This window comes from Geotrypetes seraphini, chromosome 8 (genome assembly GCF_902459505.1).
Source record: "Geotrypetes seraphini chromosome 8, aGeoSer1.1, whole genome shotgun sequence".
Taxonomy (NCBI): Eukaryota; Metazoa; Chordata; class Amphibia; order Gymnophiona; family Dermophiidae; genus Geotrypetes; species Geotrypetes seraphini.
The window spans coordinates 27,695,336-27,714,489 of record NC_047091.1 but is presented as its reverse complement, the minus strand read 5'-3'; the positions used below and the strand labels follow the sequence as shown (position 1 = coordinate 27,714,489).

General features: G+C 43.0%; 1 protein-coding gene across 2 annotated transcripts in view; it reads left to right on the top strand.

Annotated features, from left to right (window-relative positions):
- The first annotated feature begins 9,498 nt into the window (after positions 1-9,498).
- Positions 9,499-19,154, top strand: part of ELOA (elongin A) — an 84,571-nt gene continuing 74,915 nt past the window's right edge. For both annotated transcript variants that reach the window (XM_033955918.1, XM_033955919.1), the window contains exon 1: positions 9,499-9,631. In XM_033955918.1, coding sequence (XP_033811809.1) covers positions 9,545-9,631 — 87 coding nt within the window. In that variant the 5' untranslated portion in view covers positions 9,499-9,544. The remainder of the gene's footprint in view (positions 9,632-19,154) is intronic.

Here is a 19,154-nt window from a genome sequence, read left to right as displayed (position 1 = left end):
TACCATAGATCATATGCAATCTGTACTAAGCAGACCTGACAGATCCAGACTGTGAAGCGTATGAGGTAGGGTCAGGGGACAGTTTATATGGTAGTAGGAAGGGAACATTGTGACTTATATGGTATATACTGTTGGCTTAATGTGACCCATGCTTCTTGTTTTGCTGGACCACTTGACAAGTCAATAAGTCTGCGTTGAGGGGATGATGTGTGGCGCCCAGGAAAATAGGAGTCTGCCCTGATCTTGTGCTGAGGAAGTTTCTAGCTGTTGATTCAAGGGTCTATGTTCTGGTGAAATAATATATTAGGATTATTGGAATTTTAATCCAGATATCACTCTTCAGAGCCAAAGAAAATAAAACAAATAAACTAAACCCTACTTCCCTTCAGTGGAGTCACCAAATGGTTAGAGCAGTGGATTGAACTAGAAATTGGATTTGAAATTACACTTAACCCACTGTTTCTCCTTATAACTTTAGCAAGTCCTTTGTCTTTTGCCATTGGTAACCACTTAGGCCCCGATGTTCTAAACCTACCATGAGTTTAACGATCGATGCTAAACCAGTTCTGATCGGTGTAGCATCAAAGTATTTTACTTGTCAATGCTCATAATGGCTCACCGCAATATTTTCTGTGCTTCCTAGCAGCCTCTGACTCTGCTGTGTAAATGTAGTATATTGAGGTCATTAATATTAAAACTAGCGCTCCGAGTGATGCTCTGACATTGCCTGTTGATGCACAAATTGAAGCACCAACTTTTAATGCCCCCAAATTACCGGCTGGTCTGGAGGCGCTGGTTATGTAAACACAGCTCAGGCACATCTGAGCCCCCATTACATGCGAGCTAAAAGTTCATATTTGGTGATGGGGCTGCTGATTGCATGAGGGGATCACTTGACCCGCAGAAGCAGTGTAAAAAAAAAGTTTTCACTTTTGCCCCTCCCCTATGACATCCGCTTTTGTTTAATTGTGAAAACTAATGGAGAGCACATTTTTGCAGTGTTAGACTTTGAATGATTTTGTTTCTTTTGTATGAATATAGTATACTATCTTTTTAATGGCATTCTATTTTCATTTTATTGATGTATTTTATTGTAAATTGCTTTGAATTGAGCTGCAACTAAAGTGGTATATCAAGTTTAATAAAAGAAGGTATGCCTATAATTGATGCTTTCATGCATGCGCACATTCATGCCTCTTTCCATGAACTATTCTATACATATTGGTCACTTTCTTCAGTGACTGATCATATGGGATCTCTGCAGGTCTCTACAAACCTCATTTGCATGCGAAGTTGTTTGAATATCGATTGTTTTTCAAATCAGACAATATACTGGCACAACAGTGACCCACGGGATTTTATGGCGATCTTAGAGCATCTGGGCCTTTTTTTTTTTTGGGGGGGGAGCGGGGAAGGGACTCATTGTACATAAGTTCTATTAAAAACAGAATATACCTTGGGAAGGTGGGTTAAAGTGTTGACATTTATTTTTTTTTTTAAACATTGTACACAAAAATTAGTGTTCGCTGAGCATTCCATGGATTGAGGAAGAATCTGGGTTTGTTTGACAAGGTTCAAGGTTTATTAATATTTGATGTATTGTTGAATCTGTTTACAAAGCGATGTACATAAGTAAAAAAAGCATAAAATTATAGAGATACAAATTAAAATTCATTAACATCAAATTTAAGACAAGACAGACTTGAAATGGGAGGGAAAGAAGGGCAAAGATTACATCTGTTATATATAGAAAAACAAATACGGGATAAAACATAAGGGAACGGGGGTAGGTAAAAGATTAAAAAACTAAAAAAATTTTTAATATTGAGTATTAAAAGCATCTTTAAAAAGGTGAGTTTTTAAAGATTTTTTGAAAGAAAGAATATCTCTTCCATTTGTAATATGTTGTGGTAAAGAGTTCCACCATTGTGGGCCCATAACAGAAAACATGTCAGCTCTTGTTCCTATTGTTTTAAGGGAAGGTATAGCTAGTATGTTTTGAGAGGATGATCTGAGTGAACGTACGGGATTATAAGGAATTAACATTCTTGATATAAACTGAGGCTCGTTGTGGACTAGGGTTTTAAAAATAAGCAGCATTACCTTATATAAAATACGGTGGCTGATAGGAAGCCAATGAGCATCGATAAATAGAGGCGTAACATGATCATATTTCTTTGCATTATAAATCAATTTAATGGCGGTGTTTTGAATGATTTGAAGATGTCGCGTTTCTTTTTGAGAGATGTTGAGTAATAAGGAGTTACAATGACGACTAACATTGGATCTTGTATATTAACTTGCAGTGTGTGCTGGGAACTGAACTGACCAAAAAAAACCTTGATTTTAAAATTTAAGAAATTTGAGCCAGTTTGCTATGATTAGAAGAAAAATGTTTCAACAACTTTGTGCCTGACTATAAAACTACTCAATTATTTTCAAAGGTTTCCACTATTTCTAATGCTAGTTCAGATTTTGTGTTGCTTGAGCTTATAGGTTATGTCACTGAACCTTTTAGATGCAGTTATCCACTTTTTCCCAGATTTAAATGTTCCCGAGTACTTTGTCTATAAGTAAATTCTTAGGCAGAGGGCAGCAGCCTTTGCAGTGTGATACACGTGTCTTGAGCTCCCCCCCAACCCCCACCTCCCATAGGTGTTGCTGGTCTGTGGTGATACCCATCCTTCATATTATCCCCAGTTATAGTAACATAGTAGTAACGTAGTTCTGGTTAACCTGAGGAGCAGACATTGTACTCAGACTGAATGTGAATCTCCATTTCTTTAGCGCCTGGTAGACCCGGTAAATATCTCATCATGACCAGCAGGTGGAGACTGAAACAAAACTGGAGTAGTACATAAGAGGTACCTTCCCCTATTCCAATCAGTCTTCTTTCAGTTTTAGCAGGTGTGGTGAGCTGTACCCATCTCTCTTGGTAGGGCTGTTGGAATTTGTTTAGGGATCCTGGTCCCTGTTTTTGTGCCGGATTGAACTTAAGTGGGCCCTGTTTGGGGTTCCGTTTGACCTCGGGGGTGTCAAACCTGGCGGGTCTTGTGCTGGGTCCCTCCCCCCATTTCTTCCACCGCCCCACATTTTTTTAGAGGTGCCTCAGCAGTAAGCCTTGTCCCCTAATTCAAGCAAAGCATATTGCTTTGAGAGCCAGTGGAGTCTGTTCTGTTAATAAAAAGAATCCTGAGGTACTGCCGGTCTGAAGGGTTGCTTGCCCTTTAAATGTGCTGTAAATCACTATTTTTTAACCGGCACTTTTCTTTTAGCTAGGTCGCGTATGGAGCAATTCAGCACTTCTCAGCAGAAGTAGTGCTCAATTTGGTCTAGATGCGAGGCACTTGCGGACGGCCTGAAAACAGCTGTTTGGGCCGGTATGGTCGTGGAGCCCCGTCGGCAGCGGCTACAGGCGTCCAGGGCTCCCCGGCCCTAGTGCCCTGCGAGTTGGCAGGGAGCAGTGGGAAAGCCCGGACTTCCACCCCCCACCACCCAAAGAGGGATTCCCTCAGCTGATTTTTTTTTTTTTTAAACAGCTGATGCCGGCTTGCCTGCTTTAGCGGCTGGGACAATTCAGGCTTCCCAGCTGCTACAGGCCCTGGAGGAGTTATTTTTGGTGGGAACTTCGCCATTTTCTCAGTCAGGCCCCTCCATTTTGTCTGTAACCTCAGGTGACCTTCCCCCTGTATTGAAAAAAACAGGGGCAGGTTTCAGCTGGGTCCCCTGCTGTGGCAGGGAGTCCTATGGGACCCCGGGGGTTTTTCCTCTGATTTAATTTTTGCTTTGTGCAGAGCCTATTTCAGGTGGCTAGGGATCCCACGTGTGCCCAGGGTTTTTTTTTTTTTTTTTTTGGGGGGGGGGGAGTTCCCTCCGCACCCCTGCGGCTTTGCCTCCCTCTTCTCCTTTGGCGTCCCCTCTTCCTCCTCCCTAGTCCAAGCGCCCGAGGGTGGCTTGGGATGAGGATTGGTGGTCAGAGGAGTGTGTCGGCCTGATGAGGCCCTGGACCCTTTTGAGGATTTCCAGGATCCTCTCAAGGGGGTGGCGGGTTTCCCACCTTCCGGCGAAGAGGCGTTCGTGGTGCTCCTTTTTCAGAGGGATGAGCTACCAGACCCGATTCAGCAGGTCTCCTTGGTGCTGCATTTTGAGGAAGCGCCACCGGAGACCCCGCGTGTGAGGGACCCTCTTTTTAGGGGGATCCGCACTTTTTCCCGCTCTTTTCCTATGCATCAGGATATTAGGGATCTCGTACTGGTAAAGTGGAATATGCCGGAGGAGCCATTTTGGTTGGCGTGCATCATGGCTTATTTGTATCCCATCCCGGAGGGGGATAGGACTACTTTGAAGTTGTCAGTGGTGGACACGGTGGTCTCAGCGATTGCTAAACAGTATACTGTGCCTGTGGAGGGCGGTTCTGCCTTACGGGACTCTGAGGAGCGTAAGTTGGAGACCATTCTTAAGCAGAATTTTGATGTGTCTACCTTGGGGGTCCAGGTGGCTATTTGGGGGGGACTGGTGGCTCGTGCCGTGTTTTGGTGAGCCGAGCGTGTCCTGGATCGTGAGTCTGATGTCTGGTCCTTGGGGGCTCAGGAGGTAGCAAAGATTGAGATGGCTGCCTTGTTCCTCTCGGATGCTCTTTTTAACTTGGTGCAGACGTCTGCCAAGTCTAGGGCTTTTGGAGTGGCAGCACACCATACCTTGTGGCTTTGCGCTTGATCGGCGGATGCCGCATCCAAAAATAAGTTTACTAAATTTCCCTTTTGGGGGTTCTTTTTTATTTAGATAAGTTGGTTCAGACTGACAGACCGTAAAGTGCCTTGCCTGCCTGAGGACCATGCCCGCCCTGCATCTCGGGGGGCACTACCTGGGGGCGTCTGCGGGAGTTCCGCAAATACCACCTGGGTATAGGGATGCTGCTTTTCAGGCTTCGGGGTTTCCCCAGGGTCACTTTTATCAGCACATGCAGTCCTTTCGGGGGACCCGTCGAGGGTTTGGAAATCCCTCCGCCGGTTCCCCTACTGCCCGTTCTGCCCATTGACTCCTTGTTGGTGCCCCCTTTGCGTCCAGTGGGTGCCTGGCTGCGTGAGTTTTTTTTTCTCAAGTGGGCCGAGATCACGTCCGATCAGTGGCTCCTGGAGGTGGGGCGGGACGGTTATGCTCTGGAGTTTGCCCGCTCTCTACCAGATCATTTTCTAGCCTAACCGTATCGGGCAGGCATGGAAGACGCCAGTCCCTTCAACGCTTGCTAGACCTCAAAGCAGTTGTTCCAGTCCCCCCTCAGGAATGCGGCACCGGCAGGTACTACATTTGTTTTGTGGTGCCCAAAAAGAGGGGACCTTTTGGCCCCTCTTAAATGTAACGGGGGTCAACAGGGCTCTCACAACTCCCTTGTTTTGCATGGAATCTCTGCGGTCTGTCATTCTAGTGGTTCAACCAGGGGAGTTCTTGACTTCTCTTGATCTGACGGAGGCCTGCTTGTAAGTTCCAATTCGGGCCTCCCTTCAGCGCTTCCTTTGTTTTGCGATCTTGGGTCAGCACTATCAGTTCTGTGTGCTTCCTTTTGACCTGGCCACAGCTCCCCCGGATGTTCACCAAAGTTATGGTTGTCGTTGCGGCAGCCTTGTGGACAGAGGGCATTCTGGTGCATACCTATCTGGACGACTGGTTGCTTTGGGCAAAGTTGTTTCAGGAGAGCACCCGGGTCACGGCTCGGGTGGTGAAGTTTCTCCATTCGCTGGGATGGGTAGTCAACCCCTCCAAGAGTCGGTTGGCCCCATCTCAGCATCTGGAGTACCTTGGTAACTGTTTTGTCTGCTCTTAACCCTTTTTTAACTGGTTAAATCTACAAAAGCGGGGAACATGAGCTGTTTGATTTAAGGGGGATTTCCTTGATAAAGCCCTTTGAGCGAAACATAGATCTGTGTCGGAATGCCTACCCCCAACTGCATAGATGAAGATGAGTACTTATTTAATTATTTAAAATAAACGATTAAAAATATCTAAAGTATGTATTATTGAGACCGATGACGACTAGGGGTGCCTGAATACTGTATGATCTAAAAGTATAGTGGCATACAGGCGGTACCACTGAGGTCTATAAGTTAAACAAGATAAATAAGTCAAATAAGACTCTATATGTGATTTATGGAGTCTAGACCCTGTGCATGTGTTTCTAAGTTCTAGTTCACACCTTTTCAGTGGTAAGTCAATATAAGTGTTATAGGTTACCGAATGTGTTTTCTATGGGGAAATTGTTAACTGTGCTTCCCCCCCCCAATCCTGAGAAAAGTACAAAAAGCCACATGTTTTAATTTGCTCACACCGATCCCCAAAGGGCCTAGCAATTTAGAAATTAAAGGTGAGGGCAGCAGAGATTTGATCATCTGTTAAGCTGCTCCTGATCATTAATTATCTGAGGTTAAACATAATCTAATGTGGGTTTGGACACTGGTCTGACCCCTATTATGTGGATAGGATTTAAGTTCCTGATGGAATTCCTTAAGGCCTTTAAGCCTATTGGTTTTGCTAATAGGTACAAATCAGTAGTTTTAGGCTTTTGATGTCCTGTTTCAGTAACTTTACAATATTTTCTGACCTTCCTGAGGAGAACACTTTAATTCTTTGCCTAAGCCTAGTATCCCCCCCCCCCCCCTTGAACAAGTAGGTTAGGCTTTGCTTGTGATGTAGGTTGATTGAATATGTGTAGTAGAAGACAATGACAAGGGTAAGATAGATATTGAGTCTAACACCTCCTATGCATGTTTGAAGGGCAATGCTATGTTGAACCTGAAATTTAATAGTACTGTACACAGCTGTTGAATTTACTTTGCAAAAATAAACTGAGATTTAAGTAGGTAAGATAGGAAATTTCATAACCCTTATGTACTAGTAGGGTGCAGTTTCAAGTTCATTATGGTTTGATATACCACTTTAATGCCAAAGCAGTTTACAATATAAAACAATTTTTAAAACAAAAATAATTAAAACAAGGGAAAGGATATATAGAGAGATATAGATGTGTGTGTGTATATGAATTTGAATTGTCACAACATGGCATAAGGGGAGGGTTTACAATTTTATAAAATAAAAATTGAAAAGGTAATGGGAAGAATGCTATGGAGAAAGGGAAGATTTAGGTAATCCATGTAATTAAATCTTAAAAGCATCCTTAAAGCGAGATTTTAAGGCTAGTTTTAAAATGATTAATTTTAGTTTCCAGTTTTAAGAGGAGGGTATTTCAGAGAGCAGGAGCGACTACAGAATAGTTTTGTGAGTTGCCATAAAATAACTGACAAACAGATGGAACTGTAAGAAGATGTTGCAGAGATGATCGTAAAGTATGTGAGGTTTTGTACGGGATCAGAAGTCTGTCGTTAAATAAAGGAGAGTGATTGGCCTGACTGTTGAAGGCAAGAAAGAGAATTTTTAAATGTGATTCTGTGGGAGATAGGCAACCAGTGGGCCTTTTTCAAAAGAGGTATGACTAACGTGACCATTTATTTTTTTCATCAAAACGGGACATCTATTAATATTCAGTCCCACCCCCAATCCTGCCCTAGCCCTGCCCCAATTTCTTCCATTCATTTTTAATGTACACACTATCTTATTATTTCATAATGGTAACCATAAAATTTTAAAAAAACCACAAAGCACCCTATACGCAGAGAAAATGTTAATTATTTATATTTGGGGGGTTTTCAACAATGTCACCTCAGTAACTATAGAAAAATAGACAAATATAGTGCAAAATATAGACAGCAGATATAAATTCTCAAAACTGACACATTTTTATCACTAAATTGAAAATAAAATCATTTCTCCTACCTTTGCTGTCTGGTGATTTCATGAGTCTCTGGTTGCGTTTCCCTCTGACTGTGCATCCTATCTTTCATTTCTTTCTGCACTCAGGCACAACAGTTGTCCCTTTCTATTCCCTCCTTCCTTCCAATGTCCTTAGTGCCCCCAGATCCAGTGTCAGTTCTCCTTTGTACCTTTTGTTTCAGGTCTTCCTTTCTCTCCCTCCTCTGTTATGATCTTGCCTCTCTCTGCTCTTCCTCAGGGGCTCTCCCCCTCTGTCTGCACCTTCTAAAGTCCTGCTTCTGCCTCCTGTCTTTCCCCTTTGGTCCAGGCCTTTTCCCCCTTCTCTGCCGTTTTCTCTCCTTCCTTCATCCCTCCTTCCTATGTCCCCTCACTGCTTCCAGCCTTCGTCCCACCCCCTCCCAAAAAGCCTGTCTGTCTGCCTCCCTCAGAGCCTGCCTGCCTGTCTCCCTCCCCCAGAGCCAGCCAGCCTGCCTGCCTACCTCCTCCCCCCCCAAACCTGCTTACCTACCTCTCTTCCCCAGCGCCAGCCAGCCTGCCTACCTCCTCCCCTCCCCCCCCCTACTGTGGAAAACAAAATCCTCCCTCCAGGCCCGACTTAGGTGCACCGCCGCTGCTCCTCTGCTGCAAACTACTCAAACCCGGAAGCCTTCTTTCTGATGTCAATTCTGACGTCGGAGAGGACGTTCCGGGCCAGCCAGGCAGCGATTGGCTGGCCCGGAACGTCCTCTCTCACGTCAGAATTGACGTCGGGAAGAAAGCTTCCGCGTTTGAGTAGTGGCAGCAGAGGAGCAGTGGTGGTGGACCTAAATCGGGCCTGGAGGGAGGCTTTTTTTTTTTTTTTGGTGCAGCAGGGGAGGGACAGGAAGCGATCGCCTGTTGCGTTGTCCCTGCGCACAGCTTCTGGACGCTGTCTCTGAAAACAGGACATTTTGGGCGTCCTGAAGCTGTGTGTGGGGACAATGGGACAGAGGATCTGAAAACGGGACGTATGGTCACCTTAGGTATGACATGGTCTAATTTCTTTGCATTGCTGATAATTTTTGCAGCAGTATTTTGAATAATTTGTAATCTAGTCTCTCTTTGGGGAAGCCCAAAGTAAAGGAAATTATAGTAGTCTTGGGTGGAGATAAGCAAGGACTGAATGAGGTTATTAAGACATTTTGCTTCTAGAATTGATGCAAGGGGCCGTATCATCTTGAGTTTACATAGAAACATAGACGGCAGGTAAGGGCCATGGCCCATCTAGTCTGCCCACCCCAATGACCCTCCTTTACCTTTCTTTGTGAATAGATCCCAGTGTCTATCCCATTTGGCTTTAAAATCAGGCACGCTGCTGGCCTCAATAACCTGAAGTGGAAGATTATTCCAGTGATCAACCACCCTTTCAGTGAAAAAGAATTACAAAACTAATTTGTGTTTTGAAACAAAGTGATGCTAACTGAATTGGGGTGGAAGAGATGCCTAAGGGGGAAGAAAGGCTTTAGTTCTTTTTGAAACTTTATTAAAGGTTGAGACGCTGGGGGTTCTCCTGCCAGGGCTATAAGCCTAAGGGCTACAAAATTAAATGTAGTCCAAGACAGGGAGAGGACGTCATTGCATACGTCATGCTAACGTGCCAGGCGTAAAGGTGCCCAAACAAGACAGACGTTATTTCCGGTTCCCTTTCCGTACGCCCCAGCAAGCGCGCCGCTCATTGGGTGCCGCAGCCACTTCCGGTCATGGAATGCCCGCGGTAGAGATGGCGGAATCAGTGCTGGAAGTTGTAGGGAGACTGCAGTCGCGACTGTCGGCCAATTCCGAACCGAAAAAGGTAAAAAGCAGAAGACGCGAAAGCTGTCCGTGGGCCTGGAAAAGGCGTCTCGGTTCGGAAACGCAGGCTGGGCAGTCCGGCTAGAGCCAGAGAGCGCGAGAGCCGGTCTCACTCGCCTCCTACGAGGGGGCCTAGAAAGGTCCACGCTTGACTAGGAGTGCGCAACGAGCCCCCGGCCGTTGTCTTGCCGTGGCTCGTGCTGCTTCTCGGGAATGGAGACTCTTCCCAAACCTACTCGCCTGCTAACGAGCTCCAGAGATGGTCCAAGTTGCCTAGGCTGAGTGCAGAAGCATTTCCCTGTTCCACTCCACTTAGCTGTCTCATCTCTTTAGCCGTCCCTCTTATAAGAGTTCTTTTCCAAAGTTCGCCCTGCCTTTTTTGAGATATGGCAACCAGCCTTGAACACAGTGCTCAGGGTGCATGGAATAGAGAGGCAGCATGAAATTCTTTGTCTTTCCTTCTCTTTGCTGTTTGGCCGCAGCTATGCAGAGAATTATTCCCAGTGCAACATTTTGCCCTAATCGACATCAAAGTTTATTTGCCATTTAGATTTCCAGTCTCCCAAGATCCTCCAGCACATTCTCATAATTCACATGCAGTTTAATAATGTTGAATAATTTTAGAAACCTAGTAACGTGATGGCCCACCCACAGCATCCGCTATCTCCTCCTCTCCCTAAGAGATCCCATGTGCCTGTCCTACACTTTCTTTAATTCAGACAGGCTTTCTCGCCACCATCTCTACCGGTAGACTATTCCATACACCTACCATGCTTTCTGTAAAAAAAAAAAAAAAAGTACTTTATAGATTAGTCCTGAGCCTCTTAACTTCATCCTATGCCCTCTCATTCCAAAGCTTCCTTTCATAGAAACATGATGGCAGATAAAGGCCAAATAGCCCATCCAGTCTGCCTTGTGCGCATTTACATCATGTAGGTATTTAAAAGTCTCAATCATATCTCCCCTCTCCCACCTTTCTTCTAAAGTATACATATTGAGATCTTTAAGTCTGTCCCCATATGCCATATGAAGAAGGCCACCAGCCATTTTAGTAGCCTTCTTTTGGACACACTCCATCCATTTGCGTTCATCCTATTTCAAAATAACATAAATATGTTAAGTACTGGTATTTCACTATTCACCTTCCTCCTTTGAGAGAATTGGCCATTTAACCTTACTTTGTTTTATTTTTTTCTCTAGCACATTGCCTTCTATCCCAAAGCTTTTTTAATTTTCACAGGAGGCTCTCACAAGGGATTTTGTGAAAAGCTTTCTAAAAATCTAGATACACTATATTAACTAGTGCAGTAGTTAAAGCTACAACCTCGGTACCCTGAGGTTGTGAGTTCAAACCCATGCTGCTCCTTGTGACCTTGGGCAAGTCACTTTATCTCCCCATAGCCCAGATACATTAGATAGATTGTGAGTCCAACAGGACAGACAGGGGAAAAATGCTTGAGTACCTGAATAAATTATTGTAAACCGTTCTGAGCTCCCTTGGGAGAACGGTATAGAAAATTGAATAAATAAATACCTAGGAGTTTAGTGACACCTTCAAAAAATGTAGCAGATTGGTGAGGCAAGACTTAATTTGGCTGAATTTATGTTGGTTTGTCCCATTAATTCATGTCTGTGTTCAGTAATTTTGGTCTTTAAAATAGTTTCTGCCATTTTATTCTCTACTGGCTTCAGGTTTATTGGTATGTAGTTTCCTAGATCACCTCTTGAATCCTTTTTTAAAACTGGCATTACATTAGCAACCATCCAGTCTTCAGGTACTATAAGTATTTTAATGATGGGTTGCGGATTACCAATAGTAAATCTTCAAATTTTCATTTTTGAGTTTTCAGTGCTGTGGGGTGTATGCTATCTCGTCCAGATGACTTGCTGCCCTTATATCTTCCTCAGTAATGACTTTTAAGCAAAGAATTAAGGCCTTCTTTTACTAAGCTGTATTAGAGGTTTCTACCACGGCCTGGGGTGCTAAATGCTCTGACGCTGCTCCGACACTCCTAGGAATTATATGAGCATCAGACCATTTAGTGCTCCAGGCTGCAGTAGAAACTAGAGAACGACACGGTGACAAAATTCATCACCGTTCCCGTCCCCGTGGATAACCGCGGGAAATAATCTTATGTCATTTTCTAGTGTCTATTTCGAACTCGGTCCTTCTACACCATCATTCTTCAAAACAAAGCTTGCGGGTCAGTGGTTGTGGCCATTCATACTCTGATTCTTCCCTCTCTCCTTAAAGAATGACATGAAGATGGTTTCCCGCGGTTATCCGCAGGGACGGGAACGGTGATGAATTTTGTCACCGTGTCATTCTCTAGTAGAAACCTTTACCGTGGCTTAGTAAAAGGAGGGAGTAATTTAGTCTCTTTCTAAGGCCTTGTTCTTCCTGAGCATTATGGAATAAAAGGAATAATCTAATGGCTCAGTTGATTCCCACACAGAATTCTGTTTCTAATGTAACTGAAAAAGATTTTATTGTAGGTTTTGCCTCTACTGCAAGCTTCTTTTCAAATTCTCTTCCCATTAGCAGAGCTTTGAATCTCTGTAACTTGTCAGCAGGGTTGTGGAGTTAATACACAAAACTTTTGACTTTGACTCCGACTCCTTTATTTATCTATGTAGGTGTTGTACTACATGCAAGGTGTGGCTTGGGATTTTGGTTTAATTTGTTATCATTTTTGGTCAGCTCTTATAGATTTGGCATTTGTGTGTGAGTGAGGTATTCTGTTAGCAAATAAGAGTGACCAAGATGATGATAAAGGGGATGGAACTCCTCTCGTATGAGGAAAGACTAAAACGTTTAGGGCTCTTCAGCTTGGAAAAGAGAGGGCTGAGGGGAGATATGATTGAAGTCTACAAAATCTTGAGTGGAGTAGAACTGGTACAAGTGGGTTGATTTTTCGCTGTGTCAAAAATTATAAAGACTAGGGGACACTTGGTGAAGTTACAGGGAAATACTTTTAAAACCAATAGGAAGAAATATTTTTTCACTCTGAGAATAGTTAAGCTCTGGAACGCATTGCCAGAGGTTGTGGTAAGAGTGGATAGTGTAGCTAGTTTTAAAAAAGGTTTAGACAGTTTCCTGGAAGAAAAGCCCATAGTCTGTTATTGAGAAAGACATGGGTGAAGCCACTGCTTGCCCTGTATCAGTAGTATGGAATGTTGCTACTCCTTGGGTTTTGTAACATTTTTTACTAATTTGATTGTTGGTTGTCTTGATAGTGGAGGGAAATATTTGTGAGAGGGGAGGAAAGACAGGGGTTTTATTGATTCTTCTCTATTTGTGATCTATAAAATGACAGTTGTACAGAATATTGGTTTTTAAAAATACTTTAATAAAATTATTTCAATATAAAATCATTACTATTCGAGGCTTGTGCAGATGGGATCATACAATTCGTGGGAGTGGGGACAAATTTTGTCCCCATATCATTTTCTAGGTGCCACTAGTAGTAGTAACTTAATATCAACATTTACCGTATTTTTCGTTCCATAAGACGCACTTTTTTCCCATCCAAAAGTGGGTGGAAATCTCGGTGCATCTTATGGAGCGAAGGTACAATTTTTAACCCCTCCGTACCGTTTTAAAAAATCCCCCCCCCCCCTGCATGCCCCTTTTTAAAGCATCCCCCCACATGCCTGCTGCCGCACCTTTTTAAAACATCCCCCCCTGCAAACACCTGCCGCCATACGTTTTTAAAACATCCACCCCAGCAAACACCTGCTGCCGCACCTTTTTCACACACACCCACCGGTGCTGTTGTACCTTGTTAAAAACATCTAGCATGATTCCTCCCTCGTTAGCCATCTCCTATTTCCCGGAGAGGAGCAGCGGAGGTCAGGCGCGAGCTTTCCGCGCTCCTGCCTGGCCCTGCGCTGCTTTCTGATTGGGGACATGAGAAATGACTGTAGCCAATCAGAAAGCAGTGCAGGGCCAGGCAGGAGCGTGGAAATCTCGTGCCTGACCTCTGCTGGTCCTGTCCGAGAAATAGGAGACAGCTAGCCAGGGAAGAATCAGCTAGACCACCAGGATGTTTTTAACAAGGTACGACAGCGGTGGGTATTTGCCAGGGGGGGGGGGAATGTTTTAAAAAGGTGGGTGTTTGCGGGGGAGGGATGTTTTAAAAAGGGGCTTGGAGGGGATTTTTTAAAATGGTACGGGGGGGTTAAAAAAATTGTACCTGCGGGGGGAGGGGGGTGTTTTAGAAAGGTACCTGGGGGATGATAAAAATACTGAGACTGCTGTTTTGAGAGGGATTTAAAAAGATAGCGGGGGGGGGGGGTTTCTGGCTGGCTTGGGGCTGGCTGGCTGCCATTAGACTGCCTGCCATTAGATGTGCCCACCACTAGAAGTGCCCTGTCCCAGCCTACCACTAGACCACCAGAGGGGGACAGGATACAGGGCACTCAATTTGGTTCAGAATTTTTTTCTTGGTTTTTCCTCCTCTACAGATGGGTGCATCTTATGGTCAGGTGCGTCTTATGGAGGAAAAAATACGGTACTCTAAAAGTAAGACATGAAAAGGGTTAATCAATTTATCTGTGAAATAAGAAATGTAAGCATTATAATATTTACATGACATACAATTTAACTCTATTAGGAGTCAGAGTTTGAGTTGGTACATTTTCACCAACTCTGGCTCCAGTAACCCCAAAATTGCTTCTGACTCCAACTCCACAGCCCTGCTTGTCATTGCTCATACTGTTCCCTGTTTTCTACATTTGGATCTTTTTTCCTTTATTATGTTCTAGTTATAGTTCTCTCTCATACCTTATATTTTACTATGCCAGCTAATTAGCCATCATTCTACCCTTTTTTAATTTATGGAATATATCTGTTCTTCCCAAAATGGTATTTTAAAATAATGTTCATACCTGATTTAGGTTCTTAGCTGTTGCAGCTACTCCTTTTAAAAATTTTATCTTATAAAAATGCAAAAGGTTCTATCAAATAATAGCATCTTGTACAGAAATATGCCGAAGAAACAGAATCAATCAGTTGAAAAAATTATTCAAACAAAACTCAAAAGCAAATCAAACCTTCCACTTAAGGAAGCCAAACAAAACAGAGTTTAAAGGATATTATCTGAAAAGAATCCAACACAAATAAAGCAGCTATGCCCAACTACCAGCAAGATGCTAAATACAAACAGAGAAAAATGAAGACTGGCCAATGGTATTTACAAGAACATATGTCTTCAAAGTAGGTAGTAACCCCAAAATTTATAATTATAACACTAATATACACTACTAGCTACCTAATTCAAAAAATGTTGTAGTAGTCAATAGGCAGCTGATTCTCTAAATGGCACCTAAATTGGCTGCTGCTTAGAAAAAAATGGTACTGGCCACGTGTCAATTGCGACTAGTAGCACTGTATAAAAATTAGGTCTTTAACACTTACATCTATATTTCAGGCACCTAAGTTTTTGGAGAATTGTGCTTAGTGGTGCCTAAGTAACACTTTGCCCAAAGAAACGCCCACTTAGGCGTTAGGCGCTGCTAAGCGCCATGCAATAGGCACCTGTCTTTTATATAATTTTTTTTTTTTTTAAAGCAATTGTTGAGCCTTTTAAGGATGGCACCCTTTGTAGAATCAGCCCCTAAATGTTAGGATTGCATTTCCTGAAGCATCTAGCGAGGACCATCAAAATGAAGATCTTTGTCAAGATATAAGTTTGAACTTTATGGTTGTTTTGGATAAGTGAATTTGCAGTGAATGCAGGATGTTTAAGATACAGATAAGTGAAGTTCTTCAACTTTGGACTATGTTTTTGTACACTGCATATGTTGTTTGCTGTGAACCTTTAATATATTTTAGGATCAAACATTTTTATTGATGACTTATAATGTCCACAAAACCAGTAACACAAGATTCTCAACACAGTATATCCAGAATACAACCTCAAGTCTGCTATCAAGGGTGTCTAGTCATCAATGCATTTTAACTTAGAAATACCCCAACTCCCTACCTGTCTCGCCCCTCCCTTTATCCCAGTCCTATTTAACACCCAAAGCAAAATAGAGACCCCCCCCATGACTACAACAAACAACAATCCGAGGCCTTGTTTTCTTATGGACCCGAACTAGTGCAGCCATAGGTTGAGAAATCCATATACCCCAACCAACAAGTTAGCAACAGCTTTCACCCAAATAATCCTATTCTCTTCATAGGTTAACTGTTACTTGATCCCCCAAACTTAAGCAACTAGATTGCAAAGACTCTCCCCCCAAAATACCACCCCCTCCTCCACATCCCTCTTCCACTTCTTCCCCAACCTCACAATTCATTATCGCCCAATAAGTGATAAGATATCCAAATAGGGACCCCACACCTTCATAAAAGTATTTGTTGCTTTACGTCTCCCCTTGGCTTCCCATCCCTGCCAATGTATAAAGGGAGGCCTTCCAATGCCACTCAGGGGGCTCCTCTTCAATCCAGTGTCATAAAATGCATTTCCGAGACACTAAACACATTTTATGACACAACAGTTGCTTCTCCTTAGGCAAGGCTCTGAAGTCACCAGGTAAATCCAGCACCATTTGTTCCTTTGTCCCCACAAAAGAACCCCAACCACTCTAAGAATAAAGCTCTGTATCTCTTTCCAAAAACCCTATATGGGTACACACCACCAAAACATATGTCTCAACGTCCCAGCTTCTCGATCACATTTTCTGCATGTCCCAGAGAACTTAGAAACATGGTGGCAGAGAAAGGCCAAATGGCCCATCTAGTCTGCCCATTCACAGTAGCCATTATCTCTTTCTGAGAGATCCCACGTGCCTATCCCAGGTCCTCTTGAATTCAGACACAGTCTCTGTTTCCACCACCTCTTCCGGGAGATTGTTCCACACTTCTACCACCCTTTCCATAAAAATGTATTTCCTCAGATTACTCCAGACCCTATCACCTCTTAACTTCATCCTATGCCCCTCATTGCGGTTTCCTCTCAAATGAAAGAGATTCGACTCATGCACATTTATATTACGTAGGTGTTTAAACATCTCTATCATATCTCCCCTCTTCCGGTTTTCCTCCAAAGTATACGCCTTATCACGAAGACCACACACCATTTTAGTTGCCTTTCTCTGAAATGACTCCATCCTTTTTATATCTTTTTGAAAATGCAGCCTCCAGAATTGTACACAATATTCTAAATGAGGTCTCGCCAGAAACTTATACATAGGCATCAATACCTCCTTTTTCCTACTGGCCATTCCTCTCCCTATGCAACCTAGCATCCTAGCTTTCACTGTCACCTTTTCAACCTGTTTGGCCACCTTAAGATCATCACATACAATCACACCTAAGTCCCGCTATTCCATCGTGCACATAAGTTCTTCACCCCCTCGGATTTTTGCAGCCCAAATGCATGACCTTGCATTTCTTAGCATTAAATTTTAGCTGCCAAATTTCAGACCATTCTTCAAACTTTGCCAGGTCTTTCTTCGTTATTCACACCATCTGGCGTGTCTACTTTATTGCAGATTTTGGTATCATCTGCAAAGAGGCAAATCTTACCCAACCACCCTTCTGCGATATCATTTATAAAAATGTTAAAAAGAACAGGTCCAAGAACAGAACCTTGAGGCACACCACTGGTAACATACCTTTCCTCGGAGCGATCTCCATTGATCACCTTCCACTCAACCAGTTCCTGACCCAGCCCATCACTTTGGGACCAATCCCAAGAGCACTCAGTTGAACTGGAAACCGTGGTGCTTGACGTATTCTTCAATTCATTCAGGCAATATAGGTGTCTTCAAAGTAATCTGCTATTGGTACCTCTGACCATAATTTTCTGTACTGGGCCAGTGTTCGTGCTCTGTAAGTACTGCGTCTATCACCCATACTCTTTATGCAAATTGTTCTAGCGTGTCCGTTGGCAAAAGTGAAAGAGATCTGAGTACTTGCAAGGGGGTGCAATGAAATAGTTGTTCAGTGCCCATCTTTACAAACTGGTATGAATGAGTGAGAGAGCCAAATTTATAATAGTGTGGTCCCAAGGCTAGGTGCATAAGCTTATCAAAATCTGAATTTTTCTTCTTATACTTCCCTAGACCCCAGTGAATCGGAATATCAGTATCCCATTTGCACTAATTATGTTAAGACATAGAGCTAGCTTTCTCCACTCTTCTTTCAGTGTCACTGTCTTTCTTGGAGTCTTGTCGCACAACTGTTACTGGTGCCCTACATTCATTCCCAGGGGCTATAGTAACCTCCCTATCGCTCTAGATATTGCTCTGGAATGTCTGTGAAATTTCCTCCTCTGTGTCGGTCTGATCCTCCTGCTCTGGTTTTGTGGCCTGGTATCCGTTTTTCTGTCCCACTATGAAGCTTCTGAGGTGATTTGTTTCTCTAATACAGACCAAGGCACAGTGTTAACCTGTCTCTGTGAGGCCAATTTAGCCTTTAAACATTTCAATTCTGCCCTCATTAACAAATCAGCTTGAACTATTTGGGTTCTTAGTGTTGAGATTAGTTTGTGCCTCATCTAAGTCCTTGGTCAACTGATTACACTGACTGTTCAGTTCAGTCCTGTCTCATGCTAATGAGTCCCATACATATTCCTTTTACACATGGAATTTCTACCCATAGGGATTCCAAGGTCTATGTTGGTTCCTGTAGAAATTTCTAGTCTATTTGATTCAAGGCCCTTCTTAATGTACTGTATAATGCTATGCCTCCACCAATTCGATCCACCCTATCACTGCGATATAATTTTTACCACCACGTTTGTTTGTTTTTTAATTCTTTAATAATTTTAATACAATAGTCTCAATACAACACACAATTAATATTAAATATAATTCATAAGCTTAATAAACTAATGAAATAATGCATCTTATTAATACTAAAGTTAAAACAATCCCATTCCCTATCTCAGAGATGCCTATTAATATCTATCTTTTCAGTGCAATATATTCGAACCCTCCTATCTTGTTTCTTAAGCTTCTGGCATTTCAAACAATGTTTGTCATTCCTATTTACAACTTTCTCAGCAGTCAACATGGATAATTTGCATTCTTTAAACTTGTTCTGCTCTGTATTTAAGGACACCTGGTCAACTATGGTCTTGTTTTGGGATACCTTATCATCCCTAATGTGTTGATATCTTTTAAAGATACCATGTCCTAACCCATGCTCTTTGAGTAATTCTTGGCCTTCTCTCAGTTTCTAGTTTTAAAGCTGCTCTGTCTCCTTTTTAAATGTTGATGCCAGCAGCTTGGGTCTACTCTGGTTATGGTGGAGCCCATCTTTGCAGAATAGGCTCCCTCTTCTGCAATATGTTGCCCGGTTCCTAACAAATCTAAAACCTTCCTTCCTGCACCATCCCCTCATCGACTCTGGAGCTCTGCCTGTCTTTTGGGTCTTGCGTGTAGAACAAGGAGCACTTCTGAAAATGCTATCCTGGAGGTTTTAGAGTTTAGCTTCCTACCTAAGCCTAAATTTGGCTTCAGAGCCTCTCTACAACATTTCCCTATGTCATTGGAACCCACATGTACCA